The 22,892-nt window shown below is 44.9% G+C and overlaps 1 protein-coding gene across 1 annotated transcript in view; it reads right to left on the bottom strand.

The window, feature by feature from the left end:
• gfra4a (GDNF family receptor alpha 4a) overlaps nucleotides 1-16,536 on the bottom strand; it is a 417,079-nt gene extending 400,543 nt beyond the window's left edge. Inside the window, exon 1 of the mRNA XM_061925146.1 lies at nucleotides 16,199-16,536. Within this exon, the coding sequence (XP_061781130.1) occupies nucleotides 16,199-16,259 (61 nt within the window). The 5' untranslated portion in view covers nucleotides 16,260-16,536. The remainder of the gene's footprint in view (nucleotides 1-16,198) is intronic.
• Nucleotides 16,537-22,892: the final 6,356 nt, after the last annotated feature.

Raw genomic sequence — 22,892 nt, 5'->3', positions numbered from 1 at the left:
AGTGTTATAACTTCACCTTTATCTTTAGTTTTTAGGTGAAAATGCGTCCGTTCTCCCTTTTCTGTCTGCTTGTAAGTACTCCGTGTGTGTGCACTGCCGAAAATGCTCCTCTGCTCTTAAACCAGTAATGTCACGACGTGACCACGCGCCGTCATGCCCGTTAATTAGGGCCCGCAATGGCCCATTGCAAAAGGACTCCCACAGGGAGTCCTTTTGCAATGGGACATAAGGACCTATTGTTATTCGTTCGTTTTATTCTTTATTATTCTTTATTATTCTTCCGCCGCCTCTTTGAGCACTAATTTGACCCACTTAACATGCTTCAAAACTCACCATATTTGACCCACCCATCAGGACCTGCGAAAATTGTCTTTTAATAAAAAAACTGAACCGCAAAAATCAAAATTGCGCTCTAGCGCCCCCTAGGAAAAAACAAAATTTGACTGCCTGTAACTCCCACTAGGAAGGTTGGAAAGACATGAAACAAAAACCTCTATGTAGGTCTGACTCAGACCTAACTTTCATAATGGTACATTCTCGGGCTAAAATCTACAGGAAGTTGGCAATTCCCCCTTCAAGACAAAAAAGTACTAAAAACAGTCACTTTTGCCTCTTTGAGCTGTAATTTGACCCCCTTAACATGCTTCAAAACTCACCAAACTGAACACACACATCAGGACTGGCTAAAACTGTCATCTAATGAAAAAACCTAACCCCAAATCTAAGAATTGTGCTCTACAGCAATTTTTTAATAAAACGCACAAAAAACTGCTCCTCGGATGAAAAATCTGACAAAACTGCCTGTAACTCCCACTGGGAAGGTCGGAGAGAGATGAAACAAAAACCTCTATGTAGGTCTCACTTAGACCTACCTTTCATAAATTGACAACCCCCAGCAAAAATCAACAGGAAGTTTGCTATTCCCCCTTCAACACCACATTTTTGTAAAAACCCGTCACCTTTCTTCAAACATTATCTCCTCTGAGCGCGTTTGTTGTTTCGGCTTCAAACTAACACAGGACAGAGATTGAACCCTTCTGATTAAAAGTTGGTGAAAGAGTTAAGATACCTGCTCCGGTTTTGATTTTATGACCCTTCAAAGACCCGCTGCACTGATGCTCCTGCGGTGCTGTTTTTTTAAGATGGCTGCTCAAAAGCAGGAAGCACCAACGTGCCCACACAATGCAGACAAGGTAGGTACACTAGACAAAAGTCTTGGGACACTTCAGACTACAAGTAGACAAAAGTATTGGGACACTTACGACTAGCACCTGCCAAATACGCGGGCCCGACCAACGCTGCTTGCAGCTTTAATTTTTATTTATTTTTTAAACATGGGGAACCTGTCCTTTTCAAACATTTATAGTACCGTTTTTGATTCATTAGTATCGCGATACTATACTAGTACCGGCATACCGTACAACCCTAGTGTGCAGTGTAAACGGGGGCCTTAGATGCAAGCCTATAGTATCAATATCGTGTCGGGGCACCTCTACTTGTTGCTGGAAGACCGGGAAAGTGGAACTAACACACTAGTGAGCTGCGTAGGTAGCCACCAAACGTTGGAACACGAGGACCCTGGAAGAACATACACAAGAACCCAAAACGAAAGGTTTCGTTAGCTTTTGTCACTTGATTTAATGGCAGCCCACGCCAAACTTACTCGGCGTGGCCCATTTGCAGCCTTTTAAGCGACACGCAATCAGCCGCCACCATTCCAACAGCCTTTCCACGACAAAGTTAAACGTGGGTCTATGCAGCGTGCCGGCAGTAAGTGCCATATCCTTTAGCAAGGGCAGGCTAATTCTCTGTGTGGCATTGTTGTCCCTGGATAAAAGCCGCTGGAAAAGACAGGGTTTTAACATAATAAGGAGCAAAAACCCCGGCTGCCTGCTTTACTTTGATTTGCTCGCACTGCCAGCGATGTTTATCGAGATGGCGGGCCTCCACTTTGCATGTAATTGCCTCCGTTTTTCTGTATGTACAGACATGCTTTGCACAATGGAGAAACGAACATGGTAAAAATAAAAAAAATAAAAAAAAGTTTTGAATGTCAAGGAGTTCGCCGGCTGATGATGTGTGTGAGTGTGAGTGTGTGTGTGTGTGTGTTCTGGCAATGCTTACTTAATGGGGACCGCCCTCAACTGGTTCCGGTCGTACCTAACCGACAGGAGTTTTTGTGTAAAAGTAGACAGTTTTATGTCGTCCACAGCTCCTTTACCACATGGGGTCCCCCAGGGCTCAATCCTTGCCCCAATTTTATTTGCGCTTTACCTTCTCCCCCTTGGTTCTATTTTTAGGAAGTACAGTATTGCATTTCATTTTTATGCCGATGATTGCCAGATTTATTTTCCCATGGCACAAAATAACACGGTTCAACGTCTTATTGACTGCCTGCACGACATCAAAGTCTGGCTTTCAGCTAACTTCCTGAGCCTAAATGAAGATAAAACAGAAGTCAAGTCGCTCTCCCTCCCCCAACGTTGACCTCGGCACTCTGACCCCGTATCTCAGCGACTCTGTCACAAACCTGGGGGTAAAGTTTGACTCAGATTTTAAATTCGAAAAACAAATCAGCAGCGTCGTTCAAAAAAGCTTTTATCAATTACGCCAAATAGCGAATGTGAAACCGCTTCTATCAAGACATGATCTTGAGAAATTAATCCACGCTTTTATCTCGACTCGTCTTGATTATTGTAATGCCCTGTATGTTGGCATTAGCCAGGCCTCCCTCGCCCGCCTGCAGCTCGTGCAGAACTCTGCTGCTCGTCTGCTAACACAGACCCGCAGACGTGAGCACATCACCCCTATTTTAGCGTCCCTTCACTGGCTCCCTGTGCGTTACCGAATACATTTTAAACTCCTTTTATTTGTTTTTAAATGTCTAAACAACCTCGCGCCAACCTATCTCTCCGACCTCCTTCAGCCTTACTGCCCCACCCGATCCTTAAGATCAGCCGATCAGCTGCTGTTGACGGTCCCTGACACAAGGCTGAAGCTTAGAGGTGACAGAGCTTTCGCTGTTGCTGCTCCCAAGCTCTGGAACGACCTACCTCTGAGTGTTAGACAAGCCTCCTCTCTTCCTGTTTTTAAATCTCTCTTAAAAACATACTTTTATTCCATGGCTTTTAACACTGAGTGATATCCATCCTGCAATGGCGCCCCATAATACACCTGCTGTGATCCTGTTTTTATGTTTTTATGTTTTTATTAATTCTATTTTAATTATTTATTTTTTATCGTGTTCTGTTTGTGTTGTGTTGTGTTTGCTCCGTACTCGTTTTATCTTTTAACCTGCTCATTGTACAGCACTTTGGCTACCCCTGTGGTAAATTTTAAATGTGCTCTATAAATAAAGTTGATTTGATTTGATTTGATTTGACATCGCTTTGTTTACACAGTCACCTTTAGGGGACCTCTGACGGTATGGGGACAAAAAAAACAGGTCCCCTAAAGGGAAACCTTTTTAAAGGCCTACTGAAATGCGATTTTCTTATTTAAACGGGGATAGCAGGTCCATTCTATGTGTCATACTTGATCATTTTGCGATATTGCCATATTTTTGCTGAAAGGATTTAGTAGAGAACATCGACGATAAAGTTCGCAACTTTTGGTCGCTGATAAAAAAGCCTTGCCTGTACCGGAAGTAGCAGACGGGTAGCGTGACGTCACAGGTTGTGGAGCTCCTCACATCCGCACATTGTTTACAATCATGGTCACCGGCAGCGAGAGCGATTCGGACCGAGAAAGCGACGATTTCCCCATTAATTTGAGCGAGGATGAAAGATTCGTGGATGAGGAAAGTGAGAGTGAAGGACTAGAGGGCAGTGGGAGCGATTCAGATAGGGAAGATGCTGTGAGAGGCGGGTGGGACCTGATATTCAGCTGGGAATGACTAAAACAGTAAATAAACACAAGACATATATATATTCTATTAGCCACAACACAACCAGGCTTATATTTAATATGCCACAAATTAATCCCGCATAACGAACACCTCCCATCTCCCGTCCATATAACCCGCCAATACAACTCAAACACCTGCACAACACACTCAATCTCACAGCCCAAAGTGCAGTTCACCTCCCCAAAGTTAATAAAGCACATATATTTCCCCAAAGTCCCCAAAGTTACGTACATGACATGCACATAGCGGCACGCACGCGATCAAATGTTTGGAAGCCGCAGCTGCATGCGTACTCACGGTACCGCGTCTGCGCATCCAACTCAAAGTCCACCTGGTAAGAGTCTCTGTTGTCCCAGTTCTCCACAGGCCAATGGTAAAGCTTGACTGTCATCTTTCGGGAATGTAAACAATGAAACACCGGCTGTGTTATCCGGCACAACAGTCAGGGGGTGCATTCTATGGCGGGGGTGCGTTATCCGGCACAACACCTGCCGCAATACACCGCTTCCCACCTACAGCTTTCTTCTTTGCTGTCTCCATTGTTCATTGAACAAATTGCAAAAGATTCACCAACACAGATGTCCAGAATACTGTGGAATTTTGCGATGAAAACAGACGACTTAATAGCTGGCCACCATGCTGTCCCAAAATGTCCTCTACAATCTGTGACGTCACGCGCAGGCGTCATCGTTTTCAGCAGGATATTTTGCGCGAAATTTAAAATTGCACTTTAGTAAGCTAACCCGGCCGTATTGGCATGTGTTGCAATGTTAAGATTTTATCATTGATATATAAACTATCAGACTGCGTGGTCGGTAGTAGTGGGTTTCAGTAGGCCTTTAAATGATAGTCAGATCCATTCTGAAGATGCCTAAGTGATATTTAAGCTTTGGCCCATAAAACATGTTTACTGGTTAGTTTGAGTGTGAGACATTTGCACATTTTCCCTTTTTTTAAAAAAAATGGTCCTCAGTAGTCACGTACAAATTTGTGTGAATTAGGCAAAATTATTTAAATTTGGTCCCCATGAACCATATTAACTCTTTTTCCCCAGGGTCCCCAGTAAGAATGATCAGCACATTACTTCATCAATCCAGAGATTTAAAGACGTGTATGAGCTAACTGGGCTGTGACCGTTTTACCAAAAAATTTGTATGCCTCCCCAACCTGTAGAAAGGGTGGTCCCCACAAGTGATGATCAAAAACTTGGTGCCCATTCCAAATGATAACCAGTGTGTGTGTGTGTGTGTGTGTGTGTGTGTGCGTGTGCGTGTGTGAGTGTGAGTGTAAAAAATATCAAAAGGCTGAAATCAAAATGGAGAAAAGGAAGACGTGATGGAGGAGGCCAGCAAGGATCGGCCATCTTTGCCACTTTTGAGATTTGGAGCAACAGGTGCCGCGTGAAACATTCTCAGGGGAATGAAGAGAATTTAAAGGGCCAGCGTGGGAGGAACAAGGCTTCAAAGTGACTTGAAGCCACAAATACACTGCGTCACAAACACACGTCGCAAATACGTCCCCCTTTGCTCTCCGCTCCCGTTCGACACTCCCCCTGAAACCTCCAGAGAATGTTCCCCGACCCGGCCCGCAGAGCTCACAGAAGAAAAGAAGGAGCTATGAAGCTTGAGCAAGATGATAAAGTGTACAAGCAAATTATTCACGGACAATTGCATACTGTATATCAAGCTAACTGGAAACGTGCATAAACTTTAGAACAGGGGTGTCCAAACTATGGCCCACGGGCTAAATGCGGCCCGTCGGCGTGTTCAGTTTGTTTTCAGAGTTTAATAGGAATCTTAATAGGAAGTTTAATTTCGAATGTCTAATAGTATAATTGCTGCAAGTGTGCCGCCATCTTGTAGACAGTGTCATAAATTCAGGTAAATGACCATGAATTGCACGTCGAAGTGTACATAGCACAGTATTTACATATATGACCCAATCCAAACTACCTCAACACACGTGGTCACACATAACACAACCTGCTCACTGAACTTTGTGGATATTATTAAAAAAAACATGTCCAAACGCAATACATAATTCAACATGACACCCATTTAAATCCCCTGCAATGCATGATGGGAAAAATGCAAAACAATTTCCCCACACCATGTTCGGCGCATTTTAGCTGCTTGATATTTCTGATTGATTACAAAACTTTAAGCACGTCGTCACGGAAGTAAGGTAGGAGTCGAACTTTCACAGACTCCTAACATCCGATTATATTAATTAAATTAACCATCATAGGAACATAAATATATATACACACATATGTACATGTATGTAAATATATATATATATATATATATATATATATATATATATATATATATATATATATACATATATATATATATATATATATATACATATATATATATATATATATATACATATATATATATATATATATATATATATATATATATATATATATATATATATATATATATATACATACATACATGTACATGTGTGTATATATATGTATACATATGTTCATATAATGTTCATATAATGGATATATAATTAATATAATCAAATATATATATATGTGTGTGTGTGTGTATGTATATATATATATATATATATATATATACATATATACACAAGTATATATATATATATATATATATATATATGCACATGTATAAATGTACATATATACATATATAAATACATACATATATACATACACATATATATATATGTATATATATATATATATATATATATATATATATATATATATATATATATATATATATATATATATATACATATATATATATATATATATATATACAACAAATGTACAGTACAAATGTACAGTATATATGTATATATATATACATACATATATACACATATATTTTAACAATTTCCCTTGTGGATCAATAAAGTTTGAGTCTAAATTTATATACATACATACTGTACATATATATATATATATATATATATATATATATATATATATATATATATATATATATATATATATACATATATATACACATATATATATATACAAACCCCGTTTCCATATGAGTTGGGAAATTGTGTTAGATGTAAATATAAACGGAATACAATGATTTGCAAATCCTTTTCAACCCATATTCAATTGAATGCACTACAAAGACAAGATATTTGATGTTCAAACTCATAAACTTTATTATTTTTTTGCAAATAATAATTAACTTAGAATTTCATGGCTGCAACACGTGCCAAAGTAGTTGGGAAAGGGCATGTTCACCACTGTGTTACATGGCCTTTCCTTTTAACAACACCAAGTAAACGTTTGGGAACTGAGGAGACACATTTTTTAAGCTTCTCAGGTGGAATTCTTTCCCATTCTTGCTTGATGTACAGCTTAAGTTGTTCAACAGTCCGGGGATCTCTGCTGTCGTATTTTAGGCTTCATAATGCGCCACACATTTTCAATGGGAGACAGGTCTGGACTACAGGCAGGCCAGTCTAGTACCCGCACTCTTTTACTATGAAGCCACGTTGATGTAACACGTGGCTTGGCATTGTCTTGCTGAAATAAGCAGGGGCGTCCATGGTAACGTTGCTTGGATGGCAACATATGTTGCTCCAAAACCTGTATGTACCTTTCAGCATTAATGGCGCCTTCACAGATGTGTAAGTTACCCATGTTTTGGGCACTAATACACCCCCATACCATCACAGATGCTAGCTTTTCAACTTTGCGCCTATAACAATCCGGGTGGTTATTTTCCTCTTTGGTCCGGAGGACACGACGTCCACAGTTTCCAAAAACAATTTGAAATGTGGACTCGTCAGACCACAGAACACTTTTCCACTTTGTATCAGTCCATCTTAGATGAGCTTAGGCCCAGCGAAGCCGACGGCGTTGCTGGGTGTTGTTGATAAACGGTTTTCGCATTGCATAGGACAGTTTTAACTTGCACTTATAGATGTAGCGACCAATTGTAGTTACTGACAGTGGGTTTCTGAAGTGTTCCTGAGCCCATGTGGTGATATCCTTTTCACACTGATGTCGCTTGTTGATGCAGTACAGCCTGAGGGATCGAAGGTCACGGGCTTAGCTGCTTACGTGCAGTGATTTCTCCAGATTCTCTGAACCCTTTGATGATATTACGGACCGTAGATGGTGAAATCCCTAAATTCCTTGCAATAGCTGGTTGAGAAAGGTTTTTCTTAAACTGTTCAACAATTTTCTCACGCATTTGTTGACAAAGTGGTGACCCTCGCCCCATCCTTGTTTGTGAATGACTGAGCATTTCATGGAATCTACTTTTATACCCAATCATGGCACCCACCTGTTCCCAATTTGCCTGTTCATCTGTGGGATGTTCCAAATAAGTGTTTGATGAGCATTCCTTAACTTTATCAGTATTTATTGCCACCTTTCCCAACTTTTTTGTCACGTGTTGTTGGCATCAAATTCTAAAGTTAATGATTATTTGCAACAACAAAAAAATGTTTATCAGTTTGAACATCAAATATGTTGTCTTTGTAGCATATTCAACTGAATATGGGTTGAAAATGATTTGCAAATCATTGTATTCCGTTTATATTTACATCCAACACAATTTCCCAACTCATATGGAAACGGGGTTTGTATACATATATATATGGATTTCAAACTACCTCACCGATAGACCACAGTACGTCAGACTGAAGGACATCACGTCTGACACTGTGATCAGCCAGCACCGTTCACTGCGGTGCTCCGGTGCTGGCCCCTCTTTTCTTCACCCTGTACACCGCTGACTTCTGCTACAACTCGGAGCTGTGTCACATCCAGAAGTTCGCGGATGACACAGCCATCGTTGGGTGCATCAGGAACGGCAGAGAGGAGGAGTTTCTGAGCCTGGTGAGGGACTTTGCTGTCTGGTGCTACAGGATCCTCTTGCAGCTCAACCCGTCAAAGACCAAGGAGCTGGTCATTGACTTTGGGAGGTCGAGTCCAAGGTCACAACCTATTGTGATCGAGGGAGTCGAGGTACAGACCGTGGACTCATTCAAGTACCTTGGGGTGTGGGTGGACAACAAGCTGGACTCGACCGTTAACACGGACCACTTGTATAGGAAAGGACAAAGCAGGCTGTACTTCCTGAGGAGGCTGCGCTCCTTCAACATCTGTAAAAAACACTTGTGGATGTACTACCAGTCTGTGGTTGCCAGTGTTCTGTTCTACAAGGTGCATCGAAGAAGGACAGCTCCAGACTGGAGAACCTGATCAGGCGGGCCGGCTCTACAATCGGAATAAAACTGGACTCTCTGGTGACGGTGGCAAAGAGGACTGTGGAAAAACTAGTGAGCATCCTGGATGATGCCAGTCACCCTCTGCATACCGTTATCAGTAGCCAGAGGAGCCTGTTCAGTGCTAGACTGCTTCATCCTATGTGCAGGACTAAGAGACTCAAAAACTCCTTTGTCCCACACGCCATCAGACTGTACAGCCCCTCTCTTGGGGGGGTTGATAAACGCGCATTTGTGTCGCCAGGCTCTGCTTTTCATCCATAGACTTATCAGATTTAATTTTTTATTATCTATAGCAGGGGTGTCAAAAGTGTGCCCTGGAGGCCATTTGCGGCTCACAGTTAATGTTTTAAAGGCCCACGGCACGTTCTAAAAATACTATTAAAATAAACAAAAACATAACAAAAGTGAAATAAAAAAGCTTAAAGGTTAAATGTAATTTAGAAAAAGTTGCAATGTTGACTAATAAAACAAAGCTGGGTTTTTTTCTTTCAAACTGTCATTGCTCAAAACATAATATTGAATCAAAATCAATGTTATTATGAATTATTGACCTATCCAAAGTTCCGAATACTTCTCATCAAATATTTCACTAAGAAAAATATTTTTGGTGGGAGATTTTGCAAATTTGGTAAATAAATAACCCAAAAATGTATATTTTGTTGTTTTCTTACTGTACCGAAAGTGAACCGAACCGTGACCTCTAAACCGAGGTACGTACCGAACCGAAATTTTTGTGTACCGTTACACCGCTATTATATATATATATACAGGTAAAAGCCAGTAAATTAGAATATTTTGAAAAACTTGATTTATTTCAGTAATTGCATTCAAAAGGTGTAACTTGTACATTATATTTATTCATTGCACACAGACTGATGCATTCAAATGTTTATTTCATTTAATTTTGATGATTTGAAGTGGCAACAAATGAAAATCCAAAATTCCGTGTGTCACAAAATTAGAATATTACTTAAGGCTAATACAAAAAAGGGATTTTTAGAAATGTTGGCCAACTGAAAAGTATGAAAATGAAAAATATGAGCATGTACAATACTCAATACTTGGTTGGAGCTCCTTTTGCCTCAATTACTGCGTTAATGCAGCGTGGCATGGAGTCGATGAGTTTCTGGCACTGCTCAGGTGTTATGAGAGCCCAGGTTGCTCTGATAGTGGCCTTCAACTCTTCTGCGTTTTTGGGTCTGGCATTCTGCATCTTCCTTTTCACAATACCCCACAGATTTTCTATGGGGCTAAGGTCAGGGGAGTTGGCGGGCCAATTTAGAACAGAAATACCATGGTCCGTAAACCAGGCACGGGTAGATTTTGCGCTGTGTGCAGGCGCCAAGTCCTGTTGGAACTTGAAATCTCCATCTCCATAGAGCAGGTCAGCAGCAGGAAGCATGAAGTGCTCTAAAACTTGCTGGTAGATGGCTGCGTTGACCCTGGATCTCAGGAAACAGAGTGGACCGACACCAGCAGATGACATGGCACCCCAAACCATCACCCAACCATGCAAATTTTGCATTTCCTTTGGAAATCGAGGTCCCAGAGTCTGGAGGAAGACAGGAGAGGCACAGGATCCACGTTGCCTGAAGTCTAGTGTAAAGTTTCCACCATCAGTGATGGTTTGGGGTGCCATGTCATCTGCTGGTGTCGGTCCACTCTGTTTCCTGAGATCCAGGGTCAACGCAGCCGTCTACCAGCAAGTTTTAGAGCACTTCATGCTTCCTGCTGCTGACCTGCTCTATGGAGATGGAGATTTCAAGTTCCAACAGGACTTGGCGCCTGCACACAGCGCTAAATCTACCCGTGCCTGGTTTACGGACCATGGTATTTCTGTTCTAAATTGGCCCGCCAACTCCCCTGACCTTAGCCCCTTAGAAAATCTGTGGGGTATTGTGAAAAGGAAGATGCAGAATGCCAGACCCAAAAACGCAGAAGAGTTGAAGGCCACTATCAGAGCAACCTGGGCTCTCATAACACCTGAGCAGTGCCAGAAACTCATCGACTCCATGCCACGCCGCATTAACGCAGTAATTGAGGCAAAAGGAGCTCCAACCAAGTATTGAGTATTGTACATGCTCATATTTTTCATTTTCATACTTTTCAGTTGGCCAACATTTCTAAAAATCCCTTTTTTGTATTAGCCTTAAGTAATATTCTAATTTTGTGACACACGGAATTTTGGATTTTCATTTGTTGCCACTTCAAATCATCAAAATTAAATGAAATAAACATTTGAATGCATCAGTCTGTGTGCAATGAATAAATATAATGTACAAGTTACACCTTTTGAATGCAATTACTGAAATAAATCAAGTTTTTCAAAATATTCTAATTTACTGGCTTTTACCTGTATATACAAAGCGAGGGATATGTGTCACAATGAAGAGATGCACACAGACTACTCTAAAGTCAATCCAAGGCTTGACCCTTAACAATAGAGAATAAAAAAGCTAGCTGCAATATGAGTGATGTACTATTTTTTTTTTTTTTTGCATTGGCAAGGGGCTTCTTCGGGTTTCCATTCAACATTCCAGCAATGTTCCGCTCAAGGAAGGCTGGATTCCAAAGTTATAGACGGTGAGATTACGCAGGTAAAGCGGACATGTTGGGGCTGGGGGAGATGGTTCGCTCCGGTAGCGTTCATGTTGACCTTTACTTGCAGACGTTTATGCTCTCTTGATAAGCGGGAATGAGACGTTTGAATCGCTATTGACTGCGTCTTTGAGCCACCAACCTGCTGTGTTCAATCAAGGCTTTGGCGGCCAAAGCGTTTAACACCGCTGCCCTCTCTGCTGCCCCCCTGTGGGGAGAGCATCAGCAGCAACACTGAGAAGCAATCAGACAGCAAAGACGTGTGCCAAGGCTGGAACATCTGTCCCCTATCAACTGTCCCCTCTCATGCCAAGAACTAGCTGGCAAAATGACTTTTATTTGTCTCACTGCTATTGTTGCTTTTTGTACTCTGTAAATGATCTGTCCTCTCTCTCTCGAGACAACAACTTTTATCAGTCACAATTGCTGCTGTTTTCGTTTTTGCTCTGTTCTCTTTTTTTTCTCTGTCTATCCCCTCTTAAAACGTTATCTTTGTCTTGTTATCAGTTGCCTTCATGGCGGGCTTTTTCCGACTTAAACTACAGCTGCTATCTGGGACTATTGCTGCAGTTGTCTTTTTTACTCTCGTTTCTCTCTGCCTGTCCCCTCTTAAAACATTTTCTTTGTCTTGTTATTATGGTTGCCTTTCATGGCTGGCTGTTTCCGACTTAAACTACAGCTGCTATCTGGGACTATTTATGCAGTTGTCTTTTTTACTCCGTGCTCTCTTTTTTCTCTCTCTGCCTGTCCCCTGTTAAAACATTTTCTTTGTCTTGTTATTAGGGCCCGCAATGGCCCATTGGACTGGCTAAAACTGTGCTCTAATGAAAAAACCTAACCCCAAATTTAAAAATTGTGCTCTACAGCAATTTTTTTATTAAACGCACAAAAAACTGCTCCTCGGAAGAAAAAAATTACAAAACTTCCTGTAATTCCCACTGGGAAGGTCGGAGAGACATGAAACAAAAACCTCTCCGTAGGTCTCACTTAGACCTACATTTCATAAATTGACAACCCCCAGCAAAAATCAACAGCAAGTTTGCTATTCCCCCTTCAAAACAATTATTTTGTAAAAACCGGTCACCTTCCTTCAAAAACTATCTCCTCTGAGCGCGTTTGTCGTTTCGGCTTCAAACTAACACAGGAGAGAGATTAAACCCTTGTGCATAAATTAACAGAACAGTTTTTTTATAACTGCTCCGGTTTTGATTTTATGAGCCTTCAAAGAACCGCTGCGCTGATGCTGCTGCACTGCTGTTTTTGTAAGATGGCTGCTTAAAAGCAGGAAGCACCAACGTGCCCACACAATGCAGACAACGTAGGTACACTAGACAAAAGTCTTGGGACACTTCAGACTAAAAGTACACAAAAGTATTGGGACACTTAGGACTAGCACCTGCCAAATACGCGGGCCCGAACAACGCTGCTTGCAGCTTTAATTATAGTTGCCTTTCATGGCTGGCTGTTTCCGACTTAAACTACAGCTGCTATCTGGGACTATTGCTGCAGTTGTCTTTTTTACTCTCATTTCTCTCTGCCTGACGTGTTCTGCAAAAATGAAACGGGGAGGGTTAAAGACGAGCTTCAACACAACACGAGTCGATAAGTCCCCTTAAAATTCACTAACGTGAAGATTTACGGACGCAGTGTGAAGCCGCTAAGCCCAGACCGAGCGTTAATAGCAGCGACCGCAGCAAGCGTAAAGTCACAGGACTGATGAGAAAGCGTTTGATAAGAGGCAGCATTTGTAAGAAAAGGCCTTGGGACGAAAGAGCATGATGGAAAAATGTGTAATTGTTTGACTTCATGATTCATATGGAGGCACAACTGTTTGTTAACTTTTACCATTTCAGATTTGCTTTATTTGGACATTTAGTTTCAAAACAATGCAATCATCTAAGCAAATACCCAATTTTTTTACTGGACAAAAATAAATGTTATTTTTTGAACCCTGATTCCTTTTTCTGCTACAATTAAATGTTACTTTATAAGAGGCAAGCACTTATTTCACTATTTCATCCATCCATCCATCCATCTTCTTCCGCATATCCGAGGTCGGGTCGCGGGGGCAGCAGCCTAAGCAGGGAAGCCCAGACTTCCCTCTCCTCAGCCACTTCGTCCAGCTCCTCCCGGGGGATCCCGAGGCGTTCCCAGGCCAGCCGGGAGACATAGTCTTCCCAACGTGTCCTGGGTCTTCCTCGTGGCCTCCTACCGGTCGGACATGCCCTAAACACCTCCTTAGGGAGGCGCTCGGGTGGCATCCTGACCAGATGCCCGAACCACCTCATCTGGCTCCTCTCGATGTGGAGGAGCAGCGGCTTTACTTTGAGCTCCTCCCTGATGACAGAGCTTCTCACCCTATCTCTAAGGGAGAGCCCCGCCACCCGGCGGAGGAAACTCATTTCGGCCGCTTGTACCCGTGATCTTGTCCTTTCGGTCATAACCCAAAGCTCATGACCATAGGTGAGGATGGGAACGTAGATCGACCGGTAAATTGAGAGCTTTGCCTTCCGGCTCAGCTCCTTCTTCACCACAACGGATCGATACAGCGTCCGCATTACTGAAGACGCCGCACCGATCCGCCTGTCGATCTCACGATCCACTCTTCCCTCACTCGTGAACAAGACTCCGAGGTACTTGAACTCCTCCACTTGGGGCAAGATCTCCTCCCCAACCCGGAGATGGCACTCCACCCTTTTCCGGGCGAGAACCATGGACTCGGACTTGGAGGTGCTGATTCTCATCCCAGTCGCTTCACACTCAGCTGCGAACCGATCCAGTGAGAGCTGAAGATCCTGGCCAGATGAAGCCATCAGGACCAAATCATCTGCAAAAAGCAGAGACCTAATCCTGCAGCCACCAAACCGGATCCCCTCAACGCCTTGACTGCGCCTAGAAATTCTGTCCATAAAAGTTATGAACACTATTTCATTATTTTTAAAATGTAAAATATCTAAAAGCTCAATTTCACATGATACAACTCCTTCAGCAACATCTGAGAAGTATTTCTTTTTTGCATTTCTTACTATTTTTGGATCACACAAGGTTAACCTAAGTACTAGTTAGAGACATAACGATAAACGGTAATAATGATAACTGCGGTCAAACTCCTGGTGGTTAGTATTATCGTTTTGAATTAAAATAATTGAAAAACAGACTGACAACTGCACTTTGATAAACAGACTGACTGGCTTCCTGTGCACTTAAGATGCGACTTTAAGGTTTTACTACTTACGTATAAAATACTACACCGTCTAGCTCCAGCCTATCTTACCGATTGTATTGTACCATATGTCCCGGCAAGAAATCTGCGTTCAAAGAACTCCGGCTTATTAGTGATTCCCAGAGCCCAAAAAAAGTCTGCGGGCTGTAGAGCGTTTTCTATTCGGGCTCCAGCACTATGGAATGCCCTCCCGGTAACAGTTAGAGATGCTACCTCAGTAGAAACATTTAAGTCCCATCTCAAAACTCATTTGTATACTCTAGCCTTTGAATAGCCCCCCCTTTTTTAGACCAGTTGATCTGCCGTTTCTTTTCTTTTCTCCTCTGCTCCCCCCTATCCCTTGTGGAGGGGAAGACACACAGATCCGGTGGCCATGGATGGGGTGCTGGCTGTCCGGGGTCGGGACCCGGGGTGGACCGCTCGCCTGTATATTGGTTGGGAACATCTCTGCGCTGCTGACCCGTCTCCGCTCGGGATGGTTTCCTGCTGACCCCACTGTGGACTGGACTCTTACTGTTATGCTGGATCCACTATGGACTGGACTCTCACAATATTATGTTACACCCACTCGACATCCATTGCATTCGGTCTCCCTAGAGGGGGGGGGGGGGTTACCCACATATGCGGTCCTCTCCAAGGTTTCTCATAGTCATTCACATCGACGTCCCACTGGGGTGAGTTTTTCCTTGCCCTTATGTGGGCTATACCGAGGATGTCGTTGTGGCTTGTGCAGCCCTTTGAGACACTTGTGATTTAGGGCTATATAAATAAACATTGATTGATTGATTGACATGTTGACTCCTGTGCAAAAACGTGGCGCAGACACGCAAGTATAACTGGTGAGGTAACACAAGTGTCCTCGTGATGCAGGTCCACACGTCAAAAAGGCATAATAATACATGAGCATGTGTGTGTCACGCGTGTTAATGACGCGCACGAATGCAGCAGAACACACGTCACACGTGCACTTATCCACACTTTGCCTGCAAAGGCGCGTACACTATACGTGCACGTCAAACCCACGCGCGCACACTTTTACGCACGTGGACGCGCGCTTGTCTTAAATGACGTGCTGATCAGGCAAACTCACGTCTTAATTTAGGCAGCTCGTTGCGGACGGACTCGAGTCGAGACCCGTACCTGGCCGGAGCGAACTCCGAGGTACGGAAAGAGCAAAAGGTGAAAGTTGTTGCAGAGGACATAAGGCGGGAACTTACCAAGGAGGGCGAGCTGCAGGAAGTAGAGTCCGAGCAGGTCCATGATGGAGTGCGCATTCATAAAGAAACGGTACCTGTACCAGGCGGGACGTCGCGTCAGAACCGCAGCAGTCTCTCAGGAGATAAATCCACAGAACAGAACAGCAGCGGCGGAGACGAGCATCTTTTTTTAAATTTTTTATAAACAAACTTTTTTTTCTTCCCAATGATATGCGTTCCTAATCAAATGAGTCCAGTTCCTGCTGGTCCTTCTCCAGCGGCGTCTCCTCCTCTTCCCGCCACCTGCGCTCCCGCTCGGAAACTGCGGATGAATATGAAGAGGCGCGCGTGTGTGCGCGCGCTCCCGTCGGCCGCGATCGAGCCCTCGCGTGCGCGCGCGCGCGCCTGGGCCGGTCCTATAGCCCTAGCTCGTTTAAGAATCCAATCTCGGCCCGAGTTGAATCGATATTCTATTTCATGGCGTCATAAAAATGGAAACAAATAAAACGTTGCGGGGGGGCTTCAGCGCGAGGGTGGCCGCGCGGGAGAGTGGGCCTTCGTGCTGGGGAGGTGACGGTCTCATTCAATGTCAATCAATCAATCAATGTTTATTTATATAGCCCTAAATCACAAGTGTCTCAAAGGGCTGCACAAGCCACAACGACATCCTCGGTACAAAGCCCACATACGGGCAAGGAAAAACTCACCCCAGTGGGACGTCGATGTGAATGACTATGAGAAACCTTGGAGAGGACCGCATATGTGGGTAACCCCCCCCCCCCCCCCTCTAGGGGAGACCGAAAGCAATGGATGTCGAGTGGGTCTGACATAATATTGTGAGAGTCCAGTCCATAGTGGATCCAGCATAACAGTAAGAGTCCAGTCCACAGTGGGGTCAGCAGGAAACCATCCCGAGCGGAGACGGGTCAGCAGCGCAGAGATGTTCCCAACCAATATACAGGCGAGCGGTCCACCCCGGGTCCCGACCCCGGACAGCCAGCACCCCATCCATGGCCATCGGATCTGTGTGTCTTCCCCTCCACAAGGGATAGGGGGCATTGCAGGTTTCTGGATGGCAAGAGTCTTTAGATCCAAGTTTCCCCGTATAAGAACGCCAATAATCGGTTAAGCAGTGGCCACCCTTAAAGTTACAGAAAATATTACAAGAACACATCCATGGAGGTTAATTTGTGTCTTTCTTCCATCCATCAATCAATCTCAATCAATCAATCTTTATTTATATAGCCCTAAATCACAAGTGTCTCAAAGGGCTGCACAAGCCACAACGACATCCTCGGTACAAAGCCCACATACGGGCAAGGAAAAACTCACCCCAGTGGGACGTCGATGTGAATGACTATGAGAAACCTTGGAGAGGACCGCATATGTGGGTAACCCCCCCCCCTCTAGGGGAGACCGAAAGCAATGGATGTCGAGTGGGTCTGACATAATATTGTGAGAGTCCAGTCCATAGTGGATCCAGCATAACAGTAAGAGTCCAGTCCACAGTGGGGTCAGCAGGAAACCATCCCGAGCGGAGACGGGTCAGCAGCGCAGAGATGTTCCCAACCAATATACAGGCGAGCGGTCCACCCCGGGTCCCGACCCCGGACAGCCAGCACCCCATCCATGGCCACCGGATCTGTGTGTCTTCCCCTCCACAAGGGATAGGGGGCATTGCAGGTTTCTGGATGGCAAGAGTCTTTAGATCCAAGTTTCCCCGTATAAGAACGCCAATAATCGGTTAAGCAGTGGCCACCCTTAAAGTTACAGAAAATATTACAAGAACACATCCATGGAGGTTAATTTGTGTCTTTCTTCCATCCATCAATCAATCTCAATCAATCAATCTTTATTTATATAGCCCTAAATCACAAGTGTCTCAAAGGGCTGCACAAGCCACAACGACATCCTCGGTACAAAGCCCACATACGGGCAAGGAAAAACTCACCCCAGTGGGACGTCGATGTGAATGACTATGAGAAACCTTGGAGAGGACCGCATATGTGGGTAACCCCCCCCCTCTAGGGGAGACCGAAAGCAATGGATGTCGAGTGGGTCTGACATAATATTGTGAGAGTCCAGTCCATAGTGGATCCAACATAATAGTAAGAGTCCAGTCCATAGTGGGGTCAGCAGGAAACCATCCCGAGCGGAGACGGGTCAGCAGCGCAGAGATGTTCCCAACCAATATACAGGCGAGCGGTCCACCCCGGGTCCCGACCCCGGACAGCCAGCACCCCATCCATGGCCACCGGATCTGTGTGTCTTCCCCTCCACAAGGGATAGGGGGCATTGCAGGTTTCTGGATGGCAAGAGTCTTTAGATCCAAGTTTCCCCGTATAAGAACGCCAATAATCGGTTAAGCAGTGGCCACCCTTAAAGTTACAGAAAATATTACAAGAACACATCCATGGAGGTTAATTTGTGTCTTTCTTCCATCCATCAATCAATCTCAATCAATCAATCTTTGTTTATATAGCCCTAAATCACAAGTGTCTCAAAGGGCTGCACAAGCCACAACGACATCCTCGGTACAAAGCCCACATACGGGCAAGGAAAAACTCACCCCAGTGGGACGTCGATGTGAATGACTATGAGAAACCTTGGAGAGGACCGCATATGTGGGTAACCCCCCCCCCCCTCTAGGGGAGACCGAAAGCAATGGATGTCGAGTGGGTCTAACATAATATTGTGAGAGTCCAGTCCATAGTGGATCCAGCATAACAGTAAGAGTCCAGTCCACAGTGGGGTCAGCAGGAAACCATCCCGAGCGGAGACGGGTCAGCAGCGCAGAGATGTTCCCAACCAATATACAGGCGAGCGGTCCACCCCGGGTCCCGACCCCGGACAGCCAGCACCCCATCCATGGCCACCGGATCTGTGTGTCTTCCCCTCCACAAGGGATAGGGGGCATTGCACGTTTCTGGATGGCAAGAGTCTTTAGATCCAAGTTTCCCCGTATAAGAACGCCAATAATCGGTTAAGCAGTGGCCACCCTTAAAGTTACAGAAAATATTACAAGAACACATCCATGGAGGTTAATTTGTGTCTTTCTTCCATCCATCAATCAATCTCAATCAATCAATGTTTATTTATATAGCCCTAAATCACAAGTGTCTCAAAGGGCTGCACAAGCCACAACGACATCCTCGGTACAGAGCCCACATAAGGGCAAGGAAAATCTCACCCCAGTGGGACGTCGATGTGAATGACTATGAGAAACCTTGGAGAGGACCGCATATGTGGGTAACCCCCCCCCCCCCCCCCCCTCTAGGGGAGACCGAAAGCAATGGATGTCGAGTGGGTCTGACATAATATTGTGAGAGTCCAGTCCATAGTGGATCCAACATAATAGTAAGAGTCCAGTCCACAGTGGGGTCAGCAGGAAACCATCCCGAGCGGAGACGGGTCAGCAGCGCAGAGATGTTCCCAACCAATATACAGGCGAGCGGTCCACCCCGGGTCCCGACCCCGGACAGCCAGCACCCCATCCATGGCCACCGTATCTGTGTGTCTTCCCCTCCACAAGGGATAGGGGGCATTGCAGGTTTCTGGATGGCAAGAGTCTTTAGATCCAAGTTTCCCCGTATAAGAACGCCAATAATCGGTTAAGCAGTGGCCACCCTTAAAGTTCCAGAAAATTCTACAAGAACACATCCATGGAGGTTAATTTGTGTCTTTCTTCCATCCATCAATCAATCTCAATCAATCAATCTTTATTTATATAGCCCTAAATCACAAGTGTCTCAAAGGGCTGCACAAGCCACAACGACATCCTCGGTACAAAGCCCACATACGGGCAAGGAAAAACTCACCCCAGTGGGACGTCGATGTGAATGACTATGAGAAACCTTGGAGAGGACCGCATATGTGGGTAACCCCCCCCCTCTAGGGGAGACCGAAAGCAATGGATGTCGAGTGGGTCTGACATAATATTGTGAGAGTCCAGTCCATAGTGGATCCAACATAATAGTAAGAGTCCAGTCCATAGTGGGGCCAGCAGGACACCATCCCGAGCGGAGACGGGTCAGCAGCGCAGAGATGTTCCCAACCGATATACAGGCGAGCGGTCCACCCCGGGTCCCGACCCCGGACAGCCAGCACCCCATCCATGGCCACCGGATCTGTGTGTCTTCCCCTCCACAAGGGATAGGGGGCATTGCAGGTTTCTGGATGGCAAGAGTCTTTAGATCCAAGTTTCCCCGTATAAGAACGCCAATAATCGGTTAAGCAGTGGCCACCCTTAAAGTTACAGAAAATATTACAAGAACACATCCATGGAGGTTAATTTGTGTCTTTCTTCCATCCATCAATCAATCTCAATCAATCAATCTTTATTTATATAGCCCTAAATCACAAGTGTCTCAAAGGGCTGCACAAGCCACAACGACATCCTCGGTACAAAGCCCACATACGGGCAAGGAAAAACTCACCCCAGTGGGACGTCGATGTGAATGACTATGAGAAACCTTGGAGAGGACCGCATATGTGGGTAACCACCCCCCTCTAGGGAGACCGAATGCAATGGATGTCGAGTGGGTCTGACATAATATTGTGAGAGTCCAGTCCATAGTGGATCCAACATAATAGTAAGAGTCCAGTCCATAGTGGGGCCAGCAGGACACCATCCCGAGCGGAGACGGGTCAGCAGCGCAGAGATGTTCCCAACCAATATACAGGCGAGCGGTCCACCCCGGGTCCCGACCCCGAACAGCCAGCACCCCATCCATGGCCACCGGATCTGTGTGTCTTCCCCTCCACAAGGGATAGGGGGCATTGCAGGTTTCTGGATGGCAAGAGTCTTTAGATCCAAGTTTCCCCGTATAAGAACGCCAATAATCGGTTAAGCAGTGGCCACCCTTAAAGTTACAGAAAATATTACAAGAACACATCCATGGAGGTTAATTTGTGTCTTTCTTCCATCCATCAATCAATCTCAATCAATCAATCTTTATTTATATAGCCCTAAATCACAAGTGTCTCAAAGGGCTGCACAAGCCACAACGACATCCTCGGTACAAAGCCCACATACGGGCAAGGAAAAACTCACCCCAGTGGGACGTCGATGTGAATGACTATGAGAAACCTTGGAGAGGACCGCATATGTGGGTAACCCCCCCCCTCTAGGGAGACCGAATGCAATGGATGTCGAGTGGGTCTAACATAATATTGTGAGAGTCCGGTCCATAGTGGATCCAGCATAACAGTAAGAGTCCAGTCCACAGTGGGGTCAGCAGGAAACCATCCCGAGCGGAGACGGGTCAGCAGCGCAGAGATGTTCCCAACCAATATACAGGCGAGCGGTCCACCCCGGGTCCCGACCCCGGACAGCCAGCACCCCATCCATGGCCACCGGATCTGTGTGTCTTCCCCTCCACAAGGGATAGGGGGCATTGCAGGTTTCTGGATGGCAAGAGTCTTTAGATCCAAGTTTCCCCGTATAAGAACGCCAATAATCGGTTAAGCAGTGGCCACCCTTAAAGTTACAGAAAATATTACAAGAACACATCCATGGAGGTTAATTTGTGTCTTTCTTCCATCCATCAATCAATCTCAATCAATCAATCTTTATTTATATAGCCCTAAATCACAAGTGTCTCAAAGGGCTGCACAAGCCACAACGACATCCTCGGTACAAAGCCCACATACGGGCAAGGAAAAACTCACCCCAGTGGGACGTCGATGTGAATGACTATGAGAAACCTTGGAGAGGACCGCATATGTGGGTAACCCCCCCCCCCTCTAGGGGAGACCGAAAGCAATGGATGTCGAGTGGGTCTGACATAATATTGTGAGAGTCCAGTCCATAGTGGATCCAACATAATAGTAAGAATCCAGTCCATAGTGGGGCCAGCAGGACACCATCCCGAGCGGAGACGGGTCAGCAGCGCAGAGATGTTCCCAGCCGATGCACAGGCGAGCGGTCCACCCCGGGTCCCGACTCTGGACAGCCAGCACTTCATCCATGGCCACCAGACCTGTGCCCCCCCCCCCCCCCCCCCCCCCCCCCCCTCAAGGAAAAGGGGAGCAGAGGAGAAAAGAAAAGAAACGGCAGATCAACTGGTCTAACAGGGGGGCTATTTAAAGGCTAGAGTATACAAATGAGTTTTAAGATGGGACTTAAATGCTTCTACTGAGGTAGCATCTCTAATTGTTACCGGGAGGGCATTCCATAGTACTGGAGCCCGAATAGAAAACGCTCTATAGCCCGCAGACTTTTTTTGGGCTCTGGGAATCACTAATAAGCCGGAGTTCTTTGAACGCAGATTTCTTGCCGGGACATATGGTACAATGCAATCGACAAGATAGGACGGAGCTAGACCGTGTAGTGTTTTATACGTAAGTAGTAAAACCTTAAAGTCGCATCTTAAGTGCACAGGAAGCCAGTGCAGGTGAGCCAGTATAGGCGTAATATGATCAAACTTTCTTGTTCTTGTCAAAAGTCTAGCAGCCGCATTTTGTACCAACTGTAATTTTTTAATGCTAGACATAGGGAGCCCCGAAAATAATACGTTACAATAGTCGAGACGAGACGTAACGAACGCATGAATAATGATCTCAGCGTCGCTAGTGGATAAAATAGAACGAATTCTAGCGATATTACGGAGATGAAAGAAGGCCGTTTTAGTAACACTCTTAATGTGTGACTCAAACGAGAGAGTTGGGTCGAAGATAATACCCAGATTCTTTACTGATTCGCCTTGTGTAATTG

The sequence above is a fragment of the Nerophis lumbriciformis genome, linkage group LG29 (assembly GCF_033978685.3).
Source record: "Nerophis lumbriciformis linkage group LG29, RoL_Nlum_v2.1, whole genome shotgun sequence".
In the NCBI taxonomy this organism is placed as follows: Eukaryota; Metazoa; Chordata; class Actinopteri; order Syngnathiformes; family Syngnathidae; genus Nerophis; species Nerophis lumbriciformis.
The sequence above is the reverse complement of the archived record's forward strand: the minus strand, read 5'-3'. Positions and strand labels throughout refer to the sequence as shown.